The sequence below is a fragment of the Amphibalanus amphitrite genome, unplaced genomic scaffold (assembly GCF_019059575.1).
Source record: "Amphibalanus amphitrite isolate SeventyFive unplaced genomic scaffold, NRLGWU_Aamphi_draft 001320F_arrow, whole genome shotgun sequence".
NCBI classification, from domain to species: Eukaryota; Metazoa; Arthropoda; class Thecostraca; order Balanomorpha; family Balanidae; genus Amphibalanus; species Amphibalanus amphitrite.
The window spans coordinates 73,166-89,988 of record NW_024882813.1 but is presented as its reverse complement, the minus strand read 5'-3'; the positions used below and the strand labels follow the sequence as shown (position 1 = coordinate 89,988).

The window sequence follows — 16,823 nt, the reverse complement described above, 5'->3', positions numbered from 1 at the left end:
AAATCGCTTAAAACTTGGTCTGAACTTTGTTGTGGTGCCTACAGAGTAAAAAGAATCAGCTTTATGACAGTAATGTGGCCTGGGCAAGGAGGTAATTTTGGGCTGTGACGTCACATATTTGAAAGTTTGTGTTTGGAATATGGGAAGCCTAAGATGTTTAATGAAAAATAAATGCCAGAACCGTGTTCCTGGTCATCCAATCTATAAAGTCGGGCACAATTTAACTGGTTTTAAAAACATTTTAGAAGGTGGGATAGTCCCTTTAAGGGTATCTTAGAATCTATAAAAGGTCGAGAGATGTTACCTTCATAAGGGTTTCTCTTTGTGGTCACACATTTTTGATGTTAACGGAAATGAACACTGGGTAGGTGGTGCACAGCCCCCGTTCACGAGCTCCAGAATCCCTTTACCGTGACGTCACCACGGCGGCAGAATCTCCCTTCACCCATAGGCATGCATGCAAATTTCATCATCTTTCGGGCGAGCTGGAGAAAAAATCAAGGCTTATATGTCATCAAAAGATGTACCAATGTAACAATGAATTGGCCTCATTACGATAAATGGGACTGAAACTAAAAAAGTAGGCCTATATCGAGCAAAAATCAGCAATTCAAATCACCCCTTCATTTGAATGTGAAGGATTTCCTCTGATGACGTCACTACGGCGCCTTTATTTCCCTAGTGAACCAACCTGAGTAGTAAAGGAATCTTGGGTGGTGCAGTCCTGAAAGTCAAAGTTCACACAAGCTGGCGCATATGTTGAAAGCTCAGCTTCCTGTTCTGATTTAGACAGCTGATGGCACCTTTGGTTAGCTTTGTTTGAGGAAGCATTCACTCGAGGTTCGAGGTGCAGGCAGTGATGCCATCCACATTTTTGCTCCATCCCAAGATCTCGACCAGAATTTCCCAAGATTCTCGTCTCAAATCCCAAGACTACCCATCGAATATCCTTAGGAGTACCCCAAGTAAATCCATAGCTTATTTTGGACATATTAGTGTGTTTAGTATTCAACTTTCTCTTCTTCGGGTCCACCCTTGTCCTTATTGGCGTATTTACAGCAGCTAATGTACCTAGAGGCCGGGGGGAGGGGAGGGGGAGGGGGCGATCGGACTCCTACAGCTGATCGGTTCCTGACCGAGTATAAGAGCTTCACGAAAAATGAAGATGCTGGCCTAGACAACATGAAGCCGGTGGTATCTGATATTATGGTCAGGTCATTCTTCGACCGTCAATGGTGGGTCAAGGACTTAAAACACAGTCCGAATCTGTTAGAACTTCTTGGAAACGAAGTCTGTGGCATTTTGGATTTATTTCAAAATTTGTCTCGTGACACATTTGGAGAAGCTAGGGTCAGGTGAGGTCAGGCTGATTTTAAGTGTTTTCCACCACTGAGTTTTGAAATATGGGCTCCAAAACAAGCTCTTAAAAACTTATGCGAATCCAATCGAAAAGCCTATGCTGTGAATCTGCGCGTAAGCCAGTGCCCGCTGGGGCCCATGAATTTTCAAGCCGGCGATGGCGAGGGGGTCTAAACGAGGACCTAACTCGTCCCCTGGACTATATAGTTACAAGACGTCAGCAGTGTTGTGAAGGTCGCAATGTTACGCTTTGATTATTTTTGGTCCAGCAGAGCCCAGAGGTCAGGTGACCAGACACTTTTCCGAGGTCAAAGACAAATTGCCCTTATTTTGGTTCGCGGTCAACGGATAAGCCTCCATAGAGCAAAACCGTAAAATGAAACGCTTTGTGCGGGAGCCGCTTTCTGAAATGTTTTTTAGGCATAATGTTTGTAAAAGCTTTTCATAGCCACCCAACATCATGGACGCCGGTGAAACAGGGCGCCGGAGGGCATATTAGTCACGTGACATTTGTAGCTTCTCCCCCTTCGTGTGCCTTCTACAATCTACATGCTAAACGTCACGTGTAAATTTCACGAACCTTGATCAAATCGCCCCAGGCGCCCTGTTTTCACCGTCGTCCATCATGCCGCCAAACCACCCATCCCCGTTGATCGGTAGTTGGAAATTAAACAAATGAGCGCCAGTTGCGAACAGCGACTGAAAGCTGCTACCCATACCCATATATACCCTACTGCTATACCCATAACAAGTAATGGTACAAAAATAATCCTGCGATCTCGGGAAGATAATGCCGGCTAGAAACATCGCAAGCTTCGTCCGTTACTTCAATATGTTTGATTAACCGTCCGTAGTGCAAATCCATCCTAAATCTATTATCGACCAAGGAAAAAGCATTCGACAGCATGAGAAGACAAAGTGAAATCAGCTTCTGCCAGATCCCAAGATATGCAGTGCAAATCACAAGATCCCAATGTTAATGTTCAAATCCCAAGATCTTGGGACAAATCCCAAGGAATGGCATCGCTGGGTGCAGGCCTTATCCTGAAAAAGGATCAGAGGTATATAGCTAGGGAAGTAATGAATGAAATTGATTCAAGCTGCTCTGAGTATAATTGACCACAAAGACATGGCTATTGTGAAAGCCCTGAAATAACTTTTAAACTGGTGTGTGAGTTAAGTGGAATATCAAGAATGGCAAGAGAACTAAAAATTGACCTAAAAATTATCTTCCATGTTTAGTTTCAACCAACTAAATTTTAAATTATTTCATTTAATTTAAAATTACAAGATGTTGCATGATTATCACTAACAAGTGGCAACAAATGCTACTTTTTACATACTATCCACTTTCACCCGGATATAGAATGCATGTGTCTTGATTTCATTATCGCACCAACACAGTTGTGCGAGATACTTACACAAAGTATGATGTTACACGTTGATGATATTCATCTGGGACAGTGATAATGTATTGTTAAGTTTGTTCAAAAGACCAGCTTTATTTCTTAGTAATGATAGCTTTTGGAAGACTTCAGTCTTCCTTCGTCAGCCTGTCAGAGCTCTAAAAATGCATACAAACGACCAAAATAGAAAATAAGATAAACAAATATTGTTCGTAAGCTAGGTACCATTTCAAAGTAGATCAATCAAGATAAAGCTGGCGTAAACAATCCTTGCAATACAATTGTACTAACCGTGCTCAAGTTAAATCAAAAGATTCTTCAGGTAACGCCTTTGATACAATTCACTGAAACTTCTTTTTAAGCACATTGTTAAGTAGCAGTGAAAGAATGAGAAAGCATTCGGCTGGCCCACCACCCAAATCAAAATTCAAGCTCAGCAGTTTGCAAATCTGCACACAACTGCCCAGAAAGCCCTTTCATACTTTTCCATGCATGATGAAGAGCGGATTTTTATGCATACGATAGTTATTAATACTTCGCCAGCACAATTATAAACTCTTTAAATGAAGAGAGAACACCAATGAACCCCGCGCCATGATTACGCGCAATGTATCGAAACGCGAGCGCCAGCTGCGCCGCGCTTGAGCGCAGCCATATCCTGGGATAATTTTCGGTATATAGTTGTAACCTCTCAGTTCTAGTTGTTTTTCTAGATGATATAGTATGATTCTAGTATATACTAGGAAAAACTTTGGAGTACCCGACTCTTTAGTGCCCTGGTTGGGACCATAGAGCATTGAATGTATCCAAAAGAAAAAAACAGTGTGGTGCTTGGCACATGTCGGAAGAATGAATAATGCACTTTATCAGGCCCAACTGAGGTGTCGCTAGTTGAGGCTATAGCACTATGCAATTCTGCCATCGTAAACGGCAAATTGTAGTCCTCAGTGTTATTAGAGTCAAAGATTGACGGGACAAGACGATATCTTGTCTGAGCAAAATCTATGAAACCGGGGCAGTAATTATTAGATGAGCTGCAGTGAGATATACTGTTGGCAATGGCATTAACAATGGCTTGCGGTTCACTTATTTTAACCCCATTTAGCATTAGGGGTGTGATGGGGGCGGGACGTTTCTTGCCAGAGAGGCGGCGAATCGATCCCCATATTTGACTCAACGGTGTCGTCGATGTAAATGTCTGTAAAAATGAGTGCCAGGCACGACGTTTTGCTTCTCGGATTTTGCGCCTGGTTTTGGCTCGCTCTCGGTTACGTTCTATTTGGTGTGCTACATCAGGGTTGCGTAAGTAGCTCCTAAAAGCACGCTTTCGACGAGCTATAGCCAGAGCTACTTCCTGATTCCACCAGGGTACCGGGATGGGTTTTGGTCGTTTTTTGGTGAGCGGAATGGCTTCTGATGCTGCATTTAAAAGTGTATTAGTGATAATGTCAATTCCTTGCTCTGGGGATATGAATGCTTCTTGTGTGATTGTAGCTTTGTTGTAGAATTTATCCCAGTCGGCTCTTGCTAAATTCCAACGTGGTATGAAATTCGGAACGCTGTCCTGACGGGGACAAAAAGTCGGCGTCAGTTTAATTGGGAAGTGATCACTGTCATAAATGTCACTGTCTACTTCCCAGTCAAAGTGGTTTCCTAAAGAGGCGGAACACAGCAAAGGTCTATGGCAGATTGCGTGTTGTGTCCTAAATTAAAGTGAGTATTGGAACCAGTGTTTAACAGAACAAGTCTGTGATTGTCTATAAAGCTTTCAATCATGTTTCCTTGCCGATCGGCGTGAACAGAGTCGTGCGACCATGCTTGGCTGTGGGCGTTAAAATCGCCGAGAAGAACGTATGGGTTTTTAAAATGTCCTACTAGGCGCGGCAGGCTGACATGTAACATCGCATTGTCTGTATCAGGTGGAACATACAGTGAACAAAAGTCAATGTCCCGGCCGTGCAATCGAATCGTGCAGGCAACGGCCTGGAGCTTAGTTTTGAGGTTGATCTGTGAATGTACAAAGTCATTACACTCATACATAGCCACACCACCATGTCGGCGTACCCCGGTGGTGTCATCCTGACGATACAGTGAATAGTTATTGAGATCGAAATTGTTCGTATCGTCTGGTAATAGCCACGTTTCCTGAAGGGCTATTAGAATTGGGGTTAGAACACTAAAGAAGTGAATTCGTCTAGCTCGTGACGAATTTCTTGCAGTGTTTTTGATGTCCAATAAAGTCGTTTGTCCAAACACCGCTGACGGAAGATTGTTTGCATGATTTACCAGTCTATGGAGGATCAATTGGACTTCTGATGCTCCACTGACCTCGTGTGGTGTTTCCGTTCCATGTGCAGTTTAACATCCACTGCTTGCTCCAAATGGCTTTAGTTGGACTGTCGACACTGGGGCGGGACTCCGGCTCGGGTATTACGTTTGTCCAGTATTGGGGCCTATAGTCATCGTGTTGGGGCCGAAGCTTCAAACGATCCAAAAGAATCCCCGGCGCCGAGCCAGCGAGCGAGCCAGCCCCGACATTCCGACTGCCCGGTCGGCGAGTGTGGACTAACTTTTCCGGTTCGCTCCGGGCCGTTTCATTGTGTGCCCAGTGCGTCTGGCCATGTTGTTCCGGAACGCAGCCTTCCGCGACCGCTCCGGCGATAAACGGGAAAATGGAGAAGAAGCGCGGGCTGCCACAATGTATCAAAAGGAAATCCTTGCGGTGAAACGAAGGAATTCCCGAGAATGTGTTTATAGCTTAAGCTTATATGTGAGTTATTTTTCGAACGAAAGCGCTGATCTTCTATAGAGCGACACGCCGTGCGGAAAAAAACACCACCGAACGTTTCCAGCCGCTGGCTTTAGTAGCGTCGACTGACTCACCTTCCGAGCTTCAGCCAGTGGCTCTCTCTCTACCGGCCGACAAGGACCGGTCTGCTGCCTTTCCTCACTGCCTCTCCGCCATATGAGGCCGACAGACTGACTCCCTCCTACCGGCCGACAAGGACCGGTCTGCTGCCTTCCCTCACCGCCTCTCCGCCATTATACGAGGCCGACAGACTCCCTGTCCCTCATCAGTGACTGCCCAGCGGAGCCACCTGTCTCCCTGCAGCGACGGCCCTCTTTTCACCTGTCTCTGCAGGGACGGCCATCTCCCCAGCTGAACCATCCGTCTATCCCTGCAGAGACTGCAGAGACGGCCCTCTCCCCAGCTGAACCATCCGTCTATCCCTGCAGAGACTGCAGAGACGGCCCTCTCCCCAGCTGAACCATCCGTCTATCCCTGCAGAGACTGCAGGGACGGCCCTCTCCCCAGCTGAACCATCCGTTTATCCCTGCAGGGACAGCCCTCTTCTCACCTGTCTCTGCAGTGACGGCCCTCTCCCCAGCCGAACCATCCGTCTATCCCTGCAGAGACTGCAGAGACGGCCCTCTCCCCAGCTGAACCATCCGTCTATCCCTGCAGAGACTGCAGAGACGGCCCTCTCCCCAGCTGAACCATCTGTCCATCCCTGCAGGGACGGCCGCCGTCTGCCCGCCGCCGCCGGCCGGCCGGCTCTGCAGCTGACTGGCGGCGACCCCTCCGTGGCCGGCATGTACCAGTGTCACGTGACCGATGACCTCGCCACCGCCCAGGTCAGGATCGGAGGTCAGTGCCGGCACCAGACGACTGATGCAGTCACCCGACGGCCGTCACCCGTCTGAATAACGCCAGACCGGCTCCCTGATCTGACCCGTGTTGCTGAGGCGCAGTAGCCGACCTGGCTCCGTGACCTGACCTAACCTGACCTGAACTGTGTTCTTGAGGCAGAGCGTGGCTAACCCGACTCCGTGACCTGACCTGACCTGCGCCCGCCAGGACAGCCCTTCTCCTTGACCTGCTCCTTGACCCTGAGGTACAGCGTGGTCGGCCCGGTTCCGTGACCTGACCTGTGTTCGTGAGGGCAGCTCTACTCCGTGACCTGACCTGTGTACTTGAGTTAGAGCGTGACCGGCCGGGTTCCGTGACATGACCTGTGTCCGCACGGGCAGCCCTGCTCCGTGACCTGACCTGACCTATGTCCCTGAGGTGCTTACAGTATGGTCAGCCCTGCTCTGTGACCTGACCTGACCTGACCTATCTCCGTGTGTGACAGCGTGGCCGGCCCGGCTGCTGTCGTCGCTGGTTCAGCAGACGGTGCAGCCGGGGGTGGACGCCACGGTCACCTTCACCTGTGCGGCCACCGGGTCTCCGCCGCCGGCCGTCACCTGGACAAAGGACGGCGTCAGCGCCGACCAGCTGGGCGGCAGGTGGGTCAGCTGGACTGGAGACTAAGCGGCAGGTGGGTCAGCTGGACTGGAGACTAAGCGGAAGGTGAGTCAGCTGGACTGGAGACTAAGCGGCTGGTGGGTCAGCTGGACTGGAGACTGGTGGGACAGAGCTGTCCTACTACTTGGTCGTCTTAAACTTTTGAGTGTTGAAGATGTGATAGACTTGTTCGTCCACGAGCCTGCCATGATCGTTTAAAATGGCTTCATCGTAGATCGATTAGTTTCTGAGATATAACCGGAAATAAGAGCAAAACCTACCGCTTAATCTCGCGAGAGCCGTATGTACATACATACGTGGCCGACTGGTGTATCATGAACGATACGGCACGGTGAAAGATTTGGCTTAGTTGCTTACTATTTAATCATTTATCGATGTGTGATACTAATTAGCAATTACCATGTGTTGTGTCCACGATATTTTGTTGATCAGTTGCAACAGCGATTCCCAGTTGAGTGTCTTGTCCCGCTGCCCCCAGGCTCCACGTTCAGGATAGCACGCCTGGACCCAATGACGTCACTAGTCAGCTGACGATTCAGCAGGTGTCTCGGGAGGACGGCGGTCTCTACCGGTGTGTGGCGGAAAACTCAGCCGGCCGGGCCGAGGACTCCGCCGCACTGAACGTTTACGGTGAGTGCATATATGGCCTTGGTGAGTGCACACTGCACGCCGCATTACTGCCGGGCTGTGACTCACAGCAATTGTGGTTGTCCTGTTCACTTTTGATAAACAAATATGCCACTTCAGGTGACATGATGATGATGTTCCTCCCGGCCCCAGCTATTGCCGGGGCGTAGCCGATCGGCTCTGGAATGAGCGAAAGCCGGCGGCAAAGGCCGCCACCACGTCGTCCCGTCGTAGGTCAGGTGGTCGACCGTGCATGTTTCCCAGCGCGTGGAGGCGCGTGCCGCACAGGCACGGGCAGCGAAGCAGCACGTGTCGCGGCGTATCCGCCTCCTCGCCGCACACCAGGCATCGAGCCGCTGGGCACTCGGTGTCGGCGCAGCCCTGACAGGTGTCAGTTGGGCGGCGTCCGATGCGGTGCAGGTACTGGGCCGACTGGCTCCAGTGTCCCGCCCGCAGCTGATGTGTGTCAACCGCGGCCATCCGGTTGTCACCGCTGACCGGTCCCGGTAGATGTTCTTCACCGAATATTTCCTTGTACCAGCCGTCTGGCCATGCACGTTGCCACTGGCGCCGGGCAGACCTGGCGGCGGCGCGGGTGGCGCTCCTGGTGTCAATAGGGGCATTTGACTGGTCCATGCCTGCGGCCTCCTTTGCGATTGCATCGGCGCGCTCGTTGCCGGCCAGGCCACAGTGGGCGGGCACCCACTGGAGGTGCACCGGTCGACCGCGCTCCACCAGTAGCAGCAGCTGCTGCCAGATGGTGGCTCCCAGCTGGGTAGTCTGGGCTGCGGGACCGCTCTCCAGTGTCATCAGCGCCGCACGGGAGTCTAGGCAGGCTATGATTGGGTCGTCACCGCCGGCGGGGGCGGCGTCCTCTTGCTCGATCTCCACGATCTTTGCGAGCGCGTCTCGGAGTGCAACCAGCTCCGCTCTTGTGCTCGAACAGTAGACGCCTGCTGGGGTTCTGACCTCTTCCGTGTTGCCGTTCGGGAGGGTGATGTGGGCGCCTCCTCCGCCCGATGTCACTCCTCCTGTCGCTGATCCGTCCGACCATATCCAGATCGCGCGCTCCGCCCCCGGGAGCTTCTCTAGTAGGTCCTCTGCCGCGGTTCTCCGGGACTCATCTGATCTGCCTCTTGCGCATGCGGGTCCAGCGGTGGGGGCGATGGAGACTCCTTCCGTAGGAGTCCACGGAGGGAGAGTTGCCGCAAGGCTGGGCTCGACTGGAACATCCAGCGCTCCCAGGTCGCGTAGGGTGTTGCGCCCCAGCTCGCGCCAGCCGCGAACGGCGGAGAGGCGGGAGTGCTGTGTCGCGGTGGCCACGGCTCTCAGTGGGTCGTCTGGAGGCAGCGAGGCTGCTCTCATCACCATTCTCGTGGCTAGAGTGGTGCGTCGCATCTCTGCCGTGGCCATGCCGGCCTCCGCCATCAGGCCGTGCGTCGGCGTCGACATGGGACAGCCGGTGACTGCCCTGGCCGCCGCGCGCAGTTCCCGATCGACCAGCTCCACGTGGGACGGGGAGGCCGCCGGCAGCCAGGCTGCTGCAGCGTACTCTAACGCGCCGCGAACATAGCCGTTGGCTACTGTGCGCAGGTGATGCTCTCGTAGTCCCCATGAGTGGCCGGTGAGCTTCCTCAACTGTGCTGTGCGTGGGCGGACCTTGCGGCGCAGGCTGGCGCAGTGCTCGCCGAAGTGGAGGAGGCGGTCTAGCGTCACTCCCAGCAGCTTGACATGAGATGTTGCGGTGACGTCCGATCCTGCGACCTTGAGCGTGACATTCTTGGCGTCAGGGGCCCACTGAGACAGAACCAGGATTTGGGTTTTGTGGCCGGCGATGTTCATCTTGTTCTTGGTCGCCCATCTCGCCATCATGTCTGCCGATTGCTGTGCTCGGGACAGAGCCATCTGGATGTTCGGGCCGGCGCTCACTGTGGCGGTGTCGTCTGCGTACATGTAGCAGTCCGTGCGGGGCACCTTGCGCAGCTCCTCGATGAGGTCGGCGGCCCAGAGCGTGTATAGGGTCGGCGCGAGCACGGATCCCTGCGGCAGGCCGGCTCTGAAGGGCCTGTCCCGGCTGCGAACGCCGTTTACCTCCACGCAGGCTCGGCGATCCCTGAGCAGCTGGAAGATCCAGGTGACGAGGCATTTAGGTAGGTGTCTCAGCAGTTTGTTCTGGAGCATCTTGTGGTCGATGGTATCATATGCTCGCGCGAAATCGTAGGCGACGAGCACAAACTTGTCTGCAGTGATGCCGTCCTTTGGGCGGCCGCGAGCCTTCGGCTTGTTCCAGCCATCTTGTACCGACTGGATCAGCCGGCTCAGGTTATCTTCAGCGGCGCGGCCACGGCGGAAACCCACCTGCTCTGGCGGGATCAGACAGTGCATCTCGCAGAGGTGCGTGAGACGGGCGGCCACCATCCGTTCGGCGAGCTTAGCCACAGTGCTCGTCAGGGCGATTGGACGATAGCTGGAGACGTCCTTGGGGTTCTTCCCTGGCTTCGGGATCGGGATGATAGTAGCCCGTTTCCAGCTTGCCGGGATCGCGCCCTTTGTCCAGGTCGAGTTGATCAGATGGAGCAGCGTCTCGCGCGCTCTGGGGCCCAGGTGCTGCAGGTGCTCCGCGCATACTTGGTCCGGACCCGGCGCCTTCCGCGACTTCATCTTCTTCATCTGGGCGTTCATCTCTTGCATAGAGAAAGGCTGGCAGGCGTCTGTCCTGTTATTACCACAGGAGCAGGGGGCCCGCCGACGTCCTTTCAACTCCGCCTTGGTGCGCCTGTCCCACTTCTTGCTGCGCACGTGCTTGCTGACAGCAGCGTACGTTGCGACAAATGCCTCGGCCTTGCTACGGTCCTCCACGGCCTCGCGGCCGCGGTCCCCGTTGATAGCTTGGCCAGGGGCAGTTGACTGTACACCGCCCTCCATCTTGCGGAGCAACTTGGTGATACGGCCCAGGTTCGCATGTTGGTTGAGCTCTTCTGTGGCGAACGTCCGGAACGCTCTCTTCCTCGCTTCCTCTTCGGTCTCCGCGGCCTTCTTCTTGGCGCGTTTCCACGCCTCGCGGTTCTCCGGTGTGGGCGACTGATCGAGGGCAGCCCTCGCCTCTCGTCGCTCCGCCACGGCACGCTCCAACTCCGGGTCCAGCGCCCATGGCTTCGGGTCGGCCCTGGCACCTCTGGGTATGTGTTTCGCGCTGGCTTGCATGATGGCGTCTGTGAGGCGGTTGCTCAGCTGATCGACGGTCAGATGAGCAGGCGCGGCGGCTGTGAGTGCAGTCTCGCAGTCTTGGGTGTACGCCGTCCAGCTCGCCTTCCGGAACGACCATCGGGTCTTCCGGATCCGTCGAGGCCGGCACCCGCTGACGGTGACTGTCATCACCTGTGGCAGGTGGTCACTGCCCAGATCATCACCGGTACGCCAGGTGCAGCGTCTTGCCAGGTCTCGGTGTGCCATGGACACGTCCGGTGCAGTCGGCGGGCCGGTTCCGTAACCAGAGCGGGTGGCAGCTCCGGAGTTGAGGGCCTCCCATCCATTGGTCTCCATCCAGTCTTGCAGCAGTTGGCCGGTACTGTCTGGCTCGGTGCACGACGGGTCCCAGGTTCCGTGGTGGGCATTGAAGTCGCCAGTGATGATGGCGCTGCTGGTTGTTGGGAAGGCGGCCATGGAGAACCGATCCACGCGTTCGTCGTCCCCTGTGGCTCGGATCGGGGGCCGGTATACGTTGTGGACGTCGATGCTGGTGATTGAGCTCGGTCTTGGTCTTGCGTTAGTGTTCTGCGTCTGATTCGGGTGACTAGAGTAGAGGAATACCCGGGTGGCGCACCATTCCGTGGAGTCGTCCAGAGGGTGGAGAGGCGGTTGGTCGATGGTGGTGAACTGAAGGCCGTCGCGAACGAAGAGTGCCACGTCTCCGCCCTTGACAGGTCCGCCGTCCCTCCTCCCACGCGCCCGACGGGTGACCACAGCTGTCTGGTACCCAGGAATTGACGGGTTCTTGTTGGCCGCTAGCTGAGCCTCTTGCACAGCTACCACGTCCGCCTTCGTTGCGCTCAGCCAGCGTTGGAACTCCTGCATCTTAGTGCGGAGCCCCTCCGCGTTCCAGGACACGATGACCAGGCGGCTTCGCGCGGAGCGGTTCAGGCGGTAGCGGCGGTTCTTGGCGCGGCGACTCCGTCCTCCCCGGGCACGGTCGCTGCGGACACCCGGACCCCCGCCGGGGGCGCTACCGGCGGGGGCCGTGTCGCTCACTTATCTACTGGGACCGGGGCCGCCTCGGCTCTGCTCGCCGCGCGGCACCCGATCCCGTAGATGCTCTTGGATGTTGAGGTTGTTGGACGACGTGGTGGCGCGTCGGCCAGCGGCGTTCGCCCCCTGCAGGAGGCGTGTTGTGGTCGTTTGGTTTCCCCCAAGCGCTCGCCACGCCTGGGGTGGGGCCAGGCCCCTCCACCGTCCACCTCGAGGAGGCGATCCACGTCGGACGGTACTTCAGGTGACATCGAGGACTTATTGGTATCCTAATCATTTAGGTACGTAATTCATGACCGTTCATACTACTATCAGATGCCGATCAGATGGTAATATCGATGATAAATATCGATCCCAAATCTGCTGAAATCCCACACAGTGAGCTGGTTCCTGGGCGCAGGTGCTGCCGCCGCGCTGCCGCGCCGCTCGGTGTCGCTGGTGGCCGGCGCGCCGTCCTCGCTGCCCTGTCCGGTGTCGGGTTACCCGCTGTCCGGGCACGTGTGGCGGCGCGCCGGCCGGCCGGTGACGGCGGCGGAGCACCGCGTGCTGCCCGACGGCCGGCTGACGGCCGCGCCGCCCGGCCTGGCCGCCGGCCTCTACAGCTGCCGGGCCACCGGCAGCGACGGGCGCACCGCCACCGGACTCGTCGACGTCAGCGTGATCGGTGAGTCGCCGACGGGCGAATGCCGAGGGACGAGACTGAGCCTGCCCGGCCGACTGAGCCCGCCCGGCGGACTGACTAGCCTGTCCGGCTGAGTGCTGGCCTGTCCGGCGGCTCGGCCTCCGGGTGAGGTCGCCGAACCGCTCTCCCCTGCATGACGTGCTCTGATAGCGTCCTACTGCAGTGCTTCTGACTGACTCCGTGTCGTGAGAGCCGGCGGAGCAGTGTGGCACTGAGATGTGCATTTTATGGCAGCCGCGTCGGCTCGTCGGTGTAAATCTTGCAGCATATGAGTGCCCGTTAAACTGTCGGCTAAAGGTCAGCCGAGCGACTTTGTACCCGCCAATTGGCACTTTTCGGGATGACCCAACGCGTTAGCCCGAGCACCCGCCGTCGGAAGGCCCACTGCGCTGTTAAACTGGTGCGTTTGAGTATTACCGTGGTTATGATATAGGACAACGTCAGTGGATGATGAATGCATTTACATAATGCGGTTCTAAGTTGACTACAGAAGTTCATAGTTTCGCTGGGGACTTGTTCGACACGTGTCATAAATAGTAAAAGGACCGCCGTTCCGTTCCTGACCGTCCAGGTGCGGTTGCCTCTGGCTGACAGTACCCTGCTGCGGCACAGCTGACGTGTGCCCCTCCTGCCGCTGAGCTGAGCTGACGCCCCCCCCCCCCCCCGTCCTGCCGCAGAGCCGCCGCGGATCGCGCCGTTCAGCTTCCCGGCGTCTCTGGAGGTGGGCGACCGGGCGCAGGTCTCGTGTCTGGTGACCTCCGGCGACCTGCCCATCACCTTCAGCTGGCTGCGCGACAACCGTTCGCTGGCCGACCGCCGCCTGGAGACGGTCGGCGCAGAGTTCTACAGTAACCTGGTGTTCCAGCGCGTGCGAGCCGACCAGGCGGGGGTGTACACCTGCCTGGCGGCCAACGGGGCGGCCGTCAGCCGCCACTCGGCCGAGCTCCGCGTCAGAGGTCAGTGACACGGCACAGGGCAGAGGTCAGTGGCATGGTCACAGGGCAGAGGTCAGTGACACGGCACAGGGCAGAGGTCAGTGACACGGCACAAGGCAGAGGTCAGTGGCCTGTCACAGATTGTCAGTGGCCAGAAATCAGTGGTCAGATCATAGGTCAGTGACACGTCACAGATCAGAGGTCATTGACATGTCAAGGGTCAGGTCAGTGACACGGCACGGGTCAGAGGTCAGTGACATGGTCACAGGGCAGAGGTCAGCCCAGTGACATGGTCACAGAGCAGAGGTTAGTGACACGGCACGGGGCAGAGGTCAGTGACACGGCACAGGGCAGAGGTCAGAGGTCAGAGGTCAGAGGTCAGTGGCCAGAGATCAGTGGTCAGATCATAAGTCAGTGACACGTCACAGATCAGAGGTCATTGACATGTCCAGGGTCAGGTCAGTGACACGGCACGGGTCAGAGGTCAGTGTCAGTGTCTTTTATTAGTCAGAGATCAGTTTTGGTGACCTTTCACCTAGCTGGGGTAGCGTCACAGAACTGACACCGTTAGATGTCAGTTTCTGTGACCTGTCATGTGGATGACATATTAGAGTGAGACCGGAAAGAAAATGGTAAACGCTCTCGACATAAGGCTGCGGATACAGCGATAGTCTGGCAGTTAAACTTTTGAGGGATTGTTATGATGGCTGTTGGATCAGTCATTTTGCCAAACTTCCGTCAACTTTCTGCATTAACTTCAACATGTTTCACTGATCACTGGGACAATGCTTGAGTCAATGCTCCCGGACAGTTTTAGAAAGATCCTGCAATGGCGAAACACAGAGCAGCGGCGATAAAGTCGGAGATGTCCGAGAATACACTCGTTATCGGCTCATAACAAGCTGGTGATGGCCTGCTCATAAACCGCTTTCCCTCCTAGTCCAGTGTCGGGTCTGAGTGTCCGACAGCCATCGGCAGCAGCAACTGGTCCGTATCGGACTCGGGCGGGGGAGGGCTAGCCCCGCTGCGTCATCCGGCGCCGGCATCCGGCGGCTCCATCCGGGCCCCGACCTAACGGCCCGCCGAGTCAGCGGGAGGGGGGCAGCCTCCGACCCCAGCCGCTGCGCCGCCCATCCTGACAAAGTTTACCGCCGAACTGGGCCGCGTCGATCGCCGGACGCCCGAGACCTGCCGCATCGTATAACGCCGGGACCGATGTAACTTTTCTCAGTCCCATTGAGAACGCCAACGTATTGTGATTTGATGAGCTGTTTGCACGGGCGCTGTTTACCGAAATGCGTACCGTGCCAGTGTGACTCTTCGTCTTACCTCGTGCCATATCGATCACCTTTCAAAGTTATTCACAAATCGCTGGCAGTTTTCCTTCCAACATTATGCTTTTCATGGTATACGATGTGTAACCATGGCGAGGATAAGTGTGAAGAAGTAGCATCCGAGGGGCGACGCGGCGCCGAGGCCCAGCCAACATAGTACATACTGTCCAGCTGTTCTGGCCGGACCGGATAGCCAGGTGAACTGAGGTTATGGTCATCACTGCACTGTTGTCCAGTATGGTGCGGAGTCTCGGTACCGGGCTGATGCCGCCTCTCTGCTAAGCTCCCGCCGCCAGATACCACCATCCGGCGCGGCCCAACTTGGAGGTTATCGCACAATTTGTTGCGCGCCGCTAACTCTAAGTCATTTGGTGGGGCGCGAACTAGTCGAGATGAGCCTGTTCGATCGGCCCTTACTCAGCCGGTACTGCCGCGAACGACAGCTCCCGGGCCATTGCATGATGTAAACGGCGTCAGGACGAGCTCCGGACATTGGCCTCAACATTGAGATGAATCAGTGAACTGCCGAAGCCATCAATGGAAAGGGATTACCTCGTATATAACGATACGGCGCGTCGCGCGATATTTTTACATGTTGCATTACGAGTTGAGCTAACGATTTGCGAACATATCTATATGCAAGAGGGCGAGCAATTATCCGTGTCTGAATTACGATATGGGTAACAGTTATGTAAGCACTATACGTAAGCAATAACCATAGATTATTCACAAATCACGATTTCATGAATCAATGTGGGTATTTAGGATGTGTTGGAAATTTGGAGGACGGTCGGCTGAAATAGATAATCTACTACAATTACCACCGTCACGTTGTTTCCTCGTGTCCGCGGCATGGTAACGCATATCGCTCTGGTCCAGTGCCTCTCAGATAGCTCGTTCTGCTCCTGTGCAATGCATCCCCGGCACATATTCCAGTGCCTCCCCGACACACGTTTGTGGCCCAGTGCCTCCCCGACACATGACTCTGGTTAACCCGCGCCCGGCTGGGGGTCCTGGATTTCCACGCCCTGCTGGGGGGGGGGGGGGTGTTTGAACACCCCCCCCCCCTTCTAACTCGGCTCCTGGGCCACGTAGCGATACACGGAAGGCGGCGTTCGAAAGAGCGCCAAAAATAATGACGAAATCACTTCGGTCATTTTTTTGGTCAGGTCAAAGGTCAGGTCACCAGAGGTCATTGAAAGCAAAATTTCGCCGATTTTCAGGTCGAATGTCGACAATTTTCAAGAAGCCAACGCATAACTCGGGAACCAATAGAGCTAAAGCGCCGCGGAAAGCGCATTCGATAGCCCTATTAACGCACTTTCTGAGTAATTCCCTCAGATTTGACATAACGTCAACGGTTTTGCGTGCAGGGGACAAAAACTGCAAAAATAGCCGATTTTTCGGAAACAGTATTTCTGCAATAATTTTTTACCCAAGCCTTGTACGAGCGTACTTTTACCGGCATCGTGTTCCTCTCGTCAAGACGCATCGAATGAACTATAACTTGACCTTGAAAGGTCAACTTGAAAATTTGACCTCAGGTCAAGGTCATGACCTGACCGGAAAAGGTCATGTTGCATATTAGTCGATCCGTATCGTCGAGCTGAACACATCTAAGGCGTTTTCACCGCTCTAGCATGCCTCTATCAAAAGTTATTTGCGAAAAACTGTTAGACACCATTCGTGACCTGAGATGACCTCAGGGGCATAAATAGGGGTCACGGACACCATTTTCATGTTCAATGTGTTTAAAACACTTGTAATGCAGTGTTTGGGAGTGTTTATGATGTATTTCGTCCAAAAGAGGCGCATTTCAATTTTCTCCCATTGACTTATAATGGGGAGGTCGCAAAATTGACCTGACCTTAGGTCACCGATATCAAAATTCTGAGATATACATTTTATAGATACTGTTACCCTTAT

The 16,823-nt window shown here is 54.6% G+C and overlaps 1 protein-coding gene across 1 annotated transcript; it reads left to right on the top strand.

Moving 5' to 3' along the window:
* The first annotated feature begins 4,817 nt into the window (after window positions 1–4,817).
* On the top strand, window positions 4,818–7,110 carry LOC122372133 (Down syndrome cell adhesion molecule-like protein Dscam2). The gene is made up of 3 exons (XM_043349015.1): window positions 4,818–4,855; window positions 6,107–6,414; window positions 6,902–7,110. Exons 1-3 carry the CDS (start codon window positions 4,818–4,820, stop codon window positions 7,078–7,080), a joined length of 525 nt encoding a protein of 174 aa, XP_043204950.1. The 3' UTR covers window positions 7,081–7,110.
* Window positions 7,111–16,823: the final 9,713 nt, after the last annotated feature.